This window comes from Neolamprologus multifasciatus, chromosome 16, assembly GCF_963576455.1.
Source record: "Neolamprologus multifasciatus chromosome 16, fNeoMul1.2, whole genome shotgun sequence".
Classification (NCBI taxonomy): domain Eukaryota; kingdom Metazoa; phylum Chordata; class Actinopteri; order Cichliformes; family Cichlidae; genus Neolamprologus; species Neolamprologus multifasciatus.
This window is the reverse complement of record NC_140454.1, coordinates 33,319,202-33,331,588: the sequence shown is the minus strand read 5'-3', so window position 1 is coordinate 33,331,588 and position 12,387 is coordinate 33,319,202. Positions and strand designations below refer to the sequence as shown.

At 40.9% G+C, this 12,387-nt stretch overlaps 1 protein-coding gene across 6 annotated transcripts in view; it reads left to right on the top strand.

Annotated features, from left to right (window-relative positions):
- The window catches only part of LOC146501131 (partitioning defective 3 homolog B-like), a 269,394-nt gene that overhangs the window by 48,353 nt on the left and 208,654 nt on the right, over positions 1 to 12,387 (top strand). For 5 of the 6 annotated variants that reach the window (XM_085136428.1, XM_085136430.1, XM_085136429.1 and 2 more), the window contains exon 3: positions 8,616 to 8,769. In XM_085136428.1, coding sequence (XP_084992554.1) covers positions 8,616 to 8,769 — 154 coding nt within the window. Of the gene's footprint in view, positions 1 to 4,834; positions 8,326 to 8,615; positions 8,770 to 12,387 lie in introns of those variants that run through there. The other variant, XM_085136431.1, reaches the window with a different exon arrangement.

Below are 12,387 nucleotides of genomic sequence, written 5' to 3'. Positions count from 1 at the left end.
ACAATTGGAACACCAGCGTACTTGATGATGTCACAGGTCCGGAGTTTTTACTGCCGTCCTTAATTTAACTGTGAGTAATATGTTATGAAGCTTAACTTTAATCACAGCCAAACCGGTTTACTCAGGAACAAATAAAAAGCCGAAATAAGCCAAACATTAACATTTAGAAGTGATCTAAGTGACTTATATATCATGTTTAACCTCAGTAGTGAAATCTCTATTAATAAAAATAGTGTACATGTACATACGTGTACATACCTTAATAAAAACAAGCAGGTGAGATGTTAGAACGCTTTTATTTTTATTTTAGTGGACACTCAATACAATAGACAGCTGCTGGGGTTTGGGGTTTGTTTAACCTGAGTAGCGAAAAGACCGCGGGGGGGTGGGGGGGTTGAAAACGATCTGCCGGGAGTCGGCTGTTCTCGCCGGCTGTAATAATCCTCGACCTCGCTGTCTGCTATGGAGCTGGCGGGTCACAGACGTCTCCGAAAACGTCGGACCTCGTTTGGAAATATATGATATCTTGATAAACTGAGCAGATATTCGAAGTTTACACAGCTACATTCTCGCTTGAAAAGAACTTAAAAGTTTATTTTGTGACCCAGAAAGAGTAATATTTAAAAGTTTTTAGACCCGCTCGTCCGCCATTGCCGCGTTTGAGTTTTGGACGAAATGCATTCTGGGATATTTAGCTGTACCAAGTCCACACAAGTCACCACCGATGCATGCTCGATAAAACGGGCGGAGCGAGAACACATCCGGGACTTTTTCGTGTTCTCGGCTTGATGCGTACTTCGAATTGGAACAGTACTTGGTCTCCGACTGATGACGTATCACGAGTACACGAGAACGCAAGTACGCACAAGTACGCATATTGAGAAAGGCCCTTACATTCTTGAGCCTCAACCAAACACAAACACAGAAAAGCTAAACCAACATGTCATGTGACATAGAACAGCCATAACTAACTCCTCCAGGTACACATTTGGGCAGAAATGTAGCTCTGTGGTTAAAACACTCAAGAAAGTGAGCTTTAAACACAAGTGGTGAGCTTTAAACACAACAATGAAATCCACGCTTGGCTATTCCCTTCTGCTTTACATCAAAGTGAAGTCAGGTTTTTGGAGAGGTGGAGGTCTGAAAAATGATCATATTTGATTGATGAAGTGTCCACACACCCCAGGTGGAGGAGTTCGGGGGTCTCGGGGTCTCGTTCGCGAGCTGTGGATACAAGCAGCAGAAATTAGTTTCCTTCGACGAGTGGACACCTGAGTTCTTGAATGCGATGACTCGACTACGAGACGATGTAGGGTTTTTAAGATTAGTACCATAGACGCATCTAGCAGGAGGCTGAGTGTGAACATAGAAAAGAGTCACATAGAGTCACAAATGAGACATTATATGTAAAAATACCATTATAAGCAGGTCAGTAAGTCATAATTGGCATTTCTGGTTTTTCCCCAAACTTTGGTTACTAATTCTGAATGAGATTAAAAGACAAGCACACACTTAAATCTACGGTAAATTCAGAGAACCGTGTCAGAGGGGAGAGCGGCTCAGCCGAAGAAAGAAGCCGTGGAGAAACAGTGTAAAATGAAAGGAGGCAGGGAGGAGAGAAGTGGGAAGCAAAGGAGGGAAAGCAAAGTGATGCCAGAGGGGGAAACGGGGCTACGCAGGAATATCTGCTGATGAAAGAAGAAAGGCCAACTTGTAGCCTGGAACAGAAGAGCTGACCTGCCTCAGGGTTCATTCAAATTCTCTTTGTAATCTGCAAAATTTATGCACGAATATTTTTATGGTCAGTACATAGAAACTCGCTGCACTTTAAAAGTATTATTTCTCCTGAGTGTTGTTCCTCAAGCTTAGCTTTAATCTGCTGCTCGAGTGACCGTAGCTGCCCACAGCAGCAAACCAGATGTTTGTGGTTGGTGCATCACAATTATGTCACATGTTTTTAAACTTTGGCTCTACACCTAAATAAGTTAAAGAGCAGGGAGTGAAATAACAGATAAAATATGTTCGCAAGCTTGTAAAGTTGTCTGGTAGTTTTAAAATGTGATGATGTGTTTGTTTTCCTCTGCTTCTGGGTCATGTCTTTACTTATCTCTTTTTGGTTGAAGTAGTAGACTCATAAATGACACAAAAGCAGACTGAGGGTCAGACGTGTGTGTGTGTGTGTGGGGGGGGCTTGGAAGGTGCAGTTTCTTTTGAGCGTGACTAGGTGGTGCTGTCAGTCTATCCTCTGTCAGTGTGTGTGTGCTTGTTTGTGTGTCTTTCTTGTGTGGTGTCAGAATAAAAGCTCTGTGAATTTTGGGTCTGGCACACTTATTATTTATCCTCAATTCACCGTTTTATTCGGTTCATCTGAGTTTATTATTCACATTTTTAAGAAAGGCATCATGAAAAGCAGTAAATTAGCATATTTGCAAAAAGAAAAATTGTTATTTGTCGATCTTGTTTTTCCTTAATCTTCGTTTCTATGTGTATCACACCCAAAGCCATCTCCAAAACCAGCCTATAAAACAATCAGTAAAACAACATCCATAAACTATTCATGAAATACTCTCACAGTTGTGGTCATGTATGACTCTACTGATGCAGCTGTGATGGAGTGGTCATTGCTACGGATATTGCTGACTGGATAAGATGCCAAAGTACGCACACAGACACACAAATACACAAATACACACTTCATCATCATGGATTTTTTATGGTAAGTGGTTGTGAGTGGAAATCAAAGGTCAGTGGTGTGCGGATAGCGTAAGCGTGTTTAAAGATTGTTTTGTTTGGGTGTGAAAGTGAGAGTCCACATACTGTTTGCGAGCCGTGGATGTACTCGTGCATTTTTCCCGATTGAGGCGTTTTATCGATCCACACCAAACCAATCAATCGGGCTTTAATCGAGCCGATTAAAAAGCATATCATGCGGAAAAAGATGGTAATGGAGGTGTTTGTGCATGCGCACCGACGCCAGTTCTGGACTGCTATTAATTTACCCATATCGGTTTCATTTACTTCATAACAGAGGCGGCTCTGCACTCACTCACATTAGGAAGTGCTGCAGTGTAAACATGGTGCATCATGTAAAACACTGAAGTGAAGTTACTTTATTAGTAAAAGTGATTCACATGTTTAGATTTTATTTAGTCGGTGATTACCGTTGTTTGCTAAACTGGTGATAATAACAGAGGGTCGTTCACTTGTAAACTGTGAAAGTATTAATTCAAAATAAAAGGCCTAAAATTACACGTCTTTTATTATGAAAAGACTTGGTGCCAAAAATTGGATGTACAGTATGTAGATCAGAATGAATCATGGAAACGTGCAAAGGCTTACGAGTAAACGTGACGTGTAAGTCTTGTCACCTGCCTCTAAAAAAGAAGAAAGTATAAGAAAGTATTTTTGAATCAAGACTCACAGACAATTAAAAGACATTTCTACATGATGCCGTCAGCAACACGATCAAAGTAAAATGTGTGTTTGACAGAAGAAGAAAGAAATCAACAAAATTTTACCGCCATTGTCTTCTTTGAGTTTAGACGTTGAAGGTTAAATGTTATATATAATTACACGATTGAGATGAAGAGTCGCAGAGAAAAAAATTACAGTTCATGGTAATAAAATATTACACGAATCATCAGGTTTTGAGTCAAATTTTGACCCAATTTGTTTAATATTTTTCAGATGTGTGACAGAGAATCCGTTTTAAAATTTCCTCTAAATAAAAAGTGTGTGCTCGGCCTGTGGCAGGTGAGCAGGGCTGGAATTGGCAGCGTGTAACTTTTCATTTTGCTTACACGTCATTGGACTTGACACAGTGACTCTCTGTTAGTCTCCAGTTTCAGGTTTGCTTTTTGCTCTCTGACATCCTGAAGGTTTTTACAGTACCACACATCTGTCAGTCTGCCTCGTTATTATCTTTATAAGTCTCTCTCGTCTCCGTCTCTCACGTTCTCTGTGCCCATTTGTCTTTTTCGGTGCTTTCGCTCGGTGCGGTCTCACCTTTCCGTCTCTCTCATCGCGCTCTTCCTCCCATGCTCAAGCTGTGGTGTCATTTTGTTTGGCAGGTCTTTGAGTTCCCTGTTGAACAGAACAGAAGCAGAGTCCTCCCATATCTGCTCCGCTTGCCTTTCTTTTCTTCCCCCCTCAGCTTTTTAAGAGACTTGGCAAGGCTCTGTTGAATTTGTCTACACATTTTTCTTCCAGTCATCCTTTCAGATGTTCTTTTTTTAACGATCTCTGCCACGGCTCTGTGCGTGTTTTTATCTGGAAGCTATTAGTCTTGTTCTTAAGCAGTTTTCTGGTGAGGAATGTGAGCTCTTTTTGTTACATTGTGCCAACACAGACATGGCTGGAAGTATTATCTTTTTAACTGTCTCTCAGTTTGTCCCGTCCTCTTAAACATGTTGGAGGGATTCTTCTTACTCGACACTAATATTGATTCTTACATCCAGAAAGTTAAATGTTCTTCTGATGGTACATTTCTTTGATATATGTCAAGCAGGTACATTGTATCCATATTGTAGAAGTTCAGAATGAAAGAAAAAACTGGAACAGTAACATCCCTTTCATCACATTTAGTGGTTTTTTTTTTCATCTTCCAGTTGATTGGTACCCTAAACCAGCGGTCCCCAACCCCCGGGCCACGGCCTGGTACCGGTCCGTGAGTCGTTTGGTACCGGTCCGTGAGTCGTTTGGTACCGGTCCGTGAGTCGTTTGGTACCGGGCCGCGAGAGTTGAGGCTCGGATGTGAAATTTATGGTTTTCAGGGTTATTATTGTTCACTCGGTTTCCCTGGGTCTTTTCCCGTGTTGTATTTGTGTGTCTTATTTTGAAAGAAATGTTTGTGTTACTATAGCGACCAGAGAGCATTAAGGGGCAGAGAGGAGGATGTTACTCTCAGTGTTGTTGGTGCATTTCAGGAGGACGCTGCTAATAAAGTTACACAATTACACAGTGAATTCACGTTTATTATAATGTTTACAAAATCCCACAGTTTTTGTCTTGGTCGTATCGTTTTATTTTGTTGTATTTATACGCGACACCTTAAAAGCCGGTCTGTGAAATATTGTCTGACATTAAACCGGTCCGTGGAGCACAAAAGGTTGGGGACCTCTGCCGTAAGCGATCGGCGTGAGTAATGGGTTGAACAATTATATTCTCTTCCACTAGAGGGCAGTACAACTACCTGCTCTAATTAGATGGGTTGCCAGCTGCTAGTAAACAGAAGAATACGAAGAAGAAATTACATAATAGTCACGCTGTGAGACAACACAGTGCGTAATAGCAATAGATAAATATCTGAAAAGAAAAAGTAGTCAGTCTGGTCCTGGAGAAAACTCTGACCCAGGTGAAGGCCCAGCATGAGTAGTGGTCAGAATAAAGCAAAAGGGGTATACTGGGGACAAACCGAGCCAATTCTACTATGTCTGGTGTGCGGGGAAAAATATCAATATGCTTTTTGTCACATTTTTGGTTGGTGGTGTGCCGTGTGATTTTTCTAATGTGAAATATGTGCCGTGGCACCAAAAGGTTGGGAATGACCTGGGGGAAAGGATAACAATGTCAACAGAAATATGGCAAAAAACGAAGATTTGTTAGGAGAGGAAAAACTGAGTAAGACAAAGAGAGAAATCTGTGTTAGACAGATGGAAGTGGGGAATGTGACAGAACATGAATGTGTGAAAGACGGAGAGGCATGGATTGTGCTGAATAGCTGGTGAGATTTGCTGGGAAGATGGCAAGAAAGGTGCGATATTGTGTAACTTGATACTATTTGGCTCTTCCTGGAGAAAAAGCAAAAGTATGTACAGATATGGGAAAAAGAAAGTACACCCTCTTTAAATGATAGGAAATAAAATGATTTAAAATGATTTAATTATGATGGGCGAAAAATCAGACAGGTTATAATTTGTTTAACAAAAACGAAGCCAAAGTGTAGAACCATGCGCTAATAATCAAATGCGCTGGATTAACTGATCATCAATAAGTCATACCGCCTCTATAAAAGCAGGCGTTTTGGCAGTTTGCTGATTGGGAGCAACGATCCAGGTGATTAGAGCCAGTTGTTGCTGCTCATCAACCCAGGAATGGTTATATGTCTATTTCCAAACTGTCTGAATTTAATTGGTCTGCAGTAAGAATGCGGATTCACAACATTGAAGACAGAGGCCGGTCTCAGGAGTGAACGTCCCAGCAAATTCAGCCCGAGGTCAGACTGTGAAAAGCTCGGAAAACCTACAGAAAACAAAACAACTATCTCAGCTGTGTTCAAGTTCAAACAGTCCAAACAGACTTGAGAGAAAATCTCTTCTCTCTAAAGAGAACATGACAAGACCTGATCTGAACAAACCGCAAGACTTCTGGAGCAAGAAGTTGACCGAAGGGGAGACGTTTGATCAGGATTTGCACAACACATCACTTTGCACCACAGGACCTGAACCCGTCTGTATACTAAAGTATTCTAGAGCTAAACATGAAGCTGTCTGACAGCTAAAGCTTGGGAATAATTGGGCAATGCAGCAGGACAATGATCCCAGGAGCAGTTGTGAATCTGCACATCTATGGCTGAAAAAGAAAAGAATGAAGTTAGTGTAATGACTCAGTCAAAGTCCAGACCTCAACCCATTGAAATGCTTTGGTGGGTCTGTGTTACTAAGCAGAGTGGGCCAAATTTCCACCACAGTGATGTCACAGACTGATAAAGTCATACAGGAAATGAGTGCTTCCAGTTACTTCTGCTAAAAATGGTCCCACAAACTGTTAAGTTCCCAGGTGTATGTAGTTTTTCACTTACTGCTTCTGCATCTTGACTTAGTATTTGTTAAAACAGTTATTCATCTCAAGTCGTATTTACTGCATTTAAAGACGCGTTAAAGGCTGAATCATTTCTTATTACGCCCCCATCTGTGTTTTTATTGATGTAGCTTCAGGTTGTAAAGATAACACTGCTTGAGTTGACAGCAAGTTGTTACATTAACCTCCTAAGACCCGAACTCTTCCACAGCATGCATTTTTAATTTCTCTTTGATATTTGGGCTGATTGGGACCCAATGAATGTAAAAACAAAGAATGACCAGATTTTTATTTTACCTGATTTTTGTTTCTTAGGAAAAATAAGAGCCATATGAGGATATTTGTTTAAAATTTTTATAGAACAGTAGCACTATAACGTCCTCGTAAGTGGATATCAGGCCCTTGTAGAGCAAAATTGAGTATTGTGGTCTAAATAACCCAAAATGTGATGTCCACATATGTGGATGCCAGGTCCTAGGAGGTTAAATAATAGCATCCCAACAAATGTTAACACCGACTTCTCCACAAACAGTGAGCTCAGGGAAAACACTGAGGTGTCTTTGAATTACTGTGAGACTAAAACAGGTGGATACTCAGGCAGGTCCTTAAGTCCTGTCACACTAAGCCTCTTCTACAGAAAGCTGACAATTTGTCACTAGCTGACAGTCCAGGCTCCAGTTGCGTAGGTGACACCTCTAATGTCTTTACCAACCACTTACATGTCAGTCTGCAGTGTCCTTCACTCCCATTAGTCGTCACTTTAATTGCTTCCCTCAAAGCTGAGAGTTTAACTGTGGACCTGGTCCTGATTTTACTTGTTGCTAGTCTCTTCCTGTGTGCCTGTTGTATATGAGAAAGTTATAATAATGAGGTTCTGGAGTGTTGTATTGATTACAATTGTGAATTGCTGCCAGCTAATGCAGCGTCCCAATCATAAAGGGTGAAAGGTGGGGTCTGCTAGCAACACACAGTGGAAAGGGCTGTACACAGTGATGTCATGATTGTGGAATTACAGTAACTTTTAGTAAAACTTTACATCAAAATATATCGCCAAAGAACCCAGATATACAGAAATACACTGGTATAGTCCAGTCCATGAAAAAAGATTGCACTGTGGGAACATAGTAGCATCTGCCTGAGTAAGAGACAGCAAACAAATCCTAGTTGTTGTTGTGTCCACTGTCACATGAAGCCTCTGGCTTTGCTGGTAAAGTCTCCTTTCTTTACTCTTAGCCACTATGGACACGATGCACGTAAACACACACATACACACACAGGGCTATTCAGCCTGTGCGTGGAGGCCCCTAGAACACAGTGTGGACGAGCTCTGTGCAACGTTAGACTAAACACAGACTCGGTGCAGTGCTCAATACACAGGGATCCCACTATATAACCCAGTTAGAGTTAGCACAGTGCGCACACATGCACAGAGGACATTAATGGAGTCAGTGGTTAATCAGTAGGACACGCTCTGTCACAGGAATGCTGGGCTCGTTGGATGTCCTCTATAGCGTGCTCATCCACAAGGTAACACATGTTGAGTGCTTGTGCATGCAGTAAACCAAACAGCTTCTATTGTTTGTGGTTTATTTAAAGAAGCCAGCAGGCTGTTTACGGATTAATGGTGAAGTATGAGCACTGTTGATATCCATATGTTGGTTCTTATCTCTTAAACCTGCTTTGTTTTCTACAATAAGTAGTAAAAAACTTGTGATATTATGTCCTAAAGCTTTACTCTGCTGCAGTTATTGTTTAAATGTGAAAATACCAAAACCAGAACAACCTAACCTGCTGCATTTTGTGTGTTTTCCTGTAAGCTGATGGCCGTTTATGAGGAACATGAAGCCCAGCAGAGGAGCACGGCTAACACGAGCCTGGCCCCGAGTCCTGACCACTACCAGGCTGAGCTCGCGGTTTTCCAGCCAATCACGGGAGGAGAGATTGAAGTCAATTCCTCAGCACTCAAGTCCAGTGAGTAATATTTGTGTTTCCGTCTAAAGCAGAAATGTGTTCTGAGCAAACAGGCCGGTGTGTCGTGCTCACATCAGCCAAATGGACTAAACTAAGCAGGGAACCACCTGCGTGTGAAAGACTGCAGCTGCTAATATAACTCCTGATCTACACACTGATTCCTCTTCACAGCTATATTAATGCACTTAAGGAGCAATTAATGTGGACTAAGTTGGCAATTATATTTAAGCATGAGGCAGCTTACACTGACAAGTGGGTACTATTGCAATCACTGTTTGAAAAGAGCGTAACCCATGTTTTTGTAGCTCATCTTTACAGCATGAGTGAGTCTATTTATAAAAACATGTCCAGCTGTCTTTGTGAGAACCCGTCTGAGTTTTAGACCATTACAGCAACTGCATTTTTTCATTTTTCTGAGTTCAGATTTTGTTTCAGGGTTTAGGTAACAACTAGGTCAGGGTTAAATTGAGGGTTTGACTCTTATTTGTGATGGTAAATGTAGGAGTTTGAGGTTCCCACAAACATACGGACACAGAGTGGAGCAGGCTGGCAACAAAGAACAACTCTTAGTAAAAAAATGAGAACTACTTCCAAACAGCCTCACCTGCACCTACCGCTGCCCCCACCAGCACAGCCACCGAGTTTGAAGTAGTGGTTTTGATATAGGCAAAGAAAAGCTACACAGATTATCTCAGATTATCCAGAATATGTGAAATGAACACATCGTTTGACCCCCACAGCAGATTGTCTGCGAACCCCAGCTTACACCAATAAAACTTAGTGAAGCTTTCTAATTGTCACTGAAGAAGCCGATGGTGTCCTGAGCTCTCGGTGACCAAAATCAGTCAATATCTTCTTTCATTTAAATCAGAGACCTGAGCTGTTCACATTCTGGGAACCAGGAAAAACTAACTGCATGACTGCTTAGCTAGCTAGCTAACGGTGTGCTGTAAAAAAGACTGGTGTGAGTAACTCAGAGAACAGCTCCAGTGCTGCTGCGCTCTTATATGGATTTAAAAAAAGTAAGAATCCTGATCATAAGTCACATGAAATATTCGTTTTACAGTCAAATTTTAAATGCAGTAAAACTTACTGGATAATAACCACATGCTGTCATTAAAGATTCGCACATTGTGGGAGTAATGTTTGACAAGTCAGTTGTTTTGGGATTTTTTTTTTTGGGAATATTAACCCTCTAAAGCCAATCGGAGCGGGCACGCTCCGTTTTGCGTAACTATTTTTAAATCCCGGTAGCTCTGCAACCACGTAAGCTAGCGCAATATTTTTTTTGCATATGAAACCGGAGGAGTTGTACTTACATCTTATGCCATCAGCTTGTCCTCGGTCACAGTTTCCTTCCACATATAGTTTTGCAAAAACTGCATAAAAAGCGCTTGCAGCAATAAAAACATAATATTCCAGAAACACGCTTTGCCGATCCGATCAGCTGTTTGTAACACTTCCTACTTAGAATAGACGTCAACGCAAACTATCGCATGTCCGCCATGACCTGCCCGAAACCAGAAGTGACCTCATTTTCGCGGAAATGTAGTTTTTTTTGTGTTTTTTTTTACCATCAGGGCCTCAATGATCCTATACTGGTGTTTTTAAAAGTTCTGTTTGACTTTATGACTTTCTGTGTGGTTTCTGGGATGCTTAGGACTCATATTGCACTGCTGGAAATAGTTTATTTTGATGCATATGCTGCTTTTTTGCAAATTTGCATTATAATATTTATTTTCGTTTTTCCTGCAGTATATAAAAATTGGTGTATTTCAAAAATAAAACTATGAAGACACTCAAAATAAATTTCCTGTGGTGGGAAACTATTTTGTGCAACTTTTTTGTATTTACAGTTTTGAGGGATAAGCCTCTTAAATTTCTCTAACTAGAAATATATGTTAAAAAACAGCAACGATTTTCAATTTCTTTGTAGTTTATTGCAATTTTTTGCAATGTATGTAATTACTATGCACTTAATGCATACATGTTATTAAAATTTAGGTTATAATGGTTGTATTGATGTATAGCAACTTGAAATGCTCCCAAAAATGGCTCCACAGCATGTAAACATATAATATAAGCTCTGGCGGACTTGGTTCTATGGTAGGTCTTAAAGGGTTAAAATGTAATACTTCTGTTTATTATTTGTGTATTTAAACAGTTTATCTTCAATTTATTACAAAGTACTTCATAAAGTGTCTACAAACATATTCATTTAAGGTGTAATTTCTGGTGAGTGAGGCAGACTTTTTCATGGTGTCACAAAACCCAAAGCAAATGTGAGGAACCATTTCGCCCTGACAGACTGTGGTCAGTGTATTCTCAGTGTTACGTCCCTTTGCAGCCTCTAATCTGCTCAGTGTGCTCAGTTGGTGCTAATTGGCCACACCTAGTCAGGTGTGGATAAAAGCATACCTGAGGCAAGCTTCCCAGGGAGCTCACTTGTCTTTGCCTTGGTGGCACCAGCCACTTTAGCCAACCTGATATTCCATTTTAAGACAAAACCTCTGTTCACCTACACTCTGGTATTCGTCTCCTTTTTTATGTTGCGGCTTTGAGCCGGGTCGTAACACTCAGTGTTGTTCAATATTCCATTTCAAAGGATTCTCCTGACAGGAACAAAAAGTCCTTCAGGAAGCTCGTTGCCTTTTAGCTGCAGCCTGCAGGTCAGAGCATAAACAGGTGAGTGAAAAGAAACAAGTTTCATCCTCCACCAAATTACAAAGGAACTCATGCAGTCAATGGTTTGAAGAAAGAATCTGTAATTTTAAAATATAAAACGTGTTTATGAGGTTCAGAGCCATGTTCTGCACACGAGGAATGAATTCAAAGACAAAGAACAGGACCTGATAGTCAGGACAGATAAAAAAATAAATAAAAACATGATGGTGGCAGTGACGGAGCTGAGATAGAGACACAGGAAGAGCAGTGTAGAAACTGATGTCTGTCTGGTCAGTGTTACCTGCCCGACCTGTCTGCACGACTCTCTCTTTGCATTACTTTCCTCCTTCCTGTGTCTTTCTCGCCTTGTCTCACTGTCTCTGTCTTATTTCAAGTCCTCGTTCTTGTTTAGGAGCAGTACTGTACCTGTGAGTATAAAGCTGTCACAGTCTCTTTGGTTCTGCTTTGAAACAATGAGACTGTGGACCTTAAAGTGTCTGCTAACTTTTAGCCAAAGCAAATGTTAACATTTCTAAATGTTTTAACAAAATGTCTCTAAAACAGTGTGACAGTGAGATATTTCTGCATTCATTGACCTCATTCTTCTCTCTGCAGCTTAAAGGACACGTCATAAACACATTGTTTTGTTTGGTAGCAGGTCATCGCACTTCTTTAGACTGAATTTCACACAATCGCTGCCACTAGTTTTATTTCGAACAGTAATACACGAATTGACATTTCGGCTTGTAGGATATGGCCTTCCTTACTCGTAAAGCAGGACTTCACTGTATGATCCAGACGCTGTTAAGACAGGAAGTTTAGTCTGTTTCAGTATGGTCGCCTGTCAGCAGAGATTAGCTGTAATGTGTGACTGTCACGGGAGATTAGAGGTAACAGAGCTCTGCAGACTATCACTGTCAGTGGAGAAGGTCAGACTTAGGCCTCTATCACCGT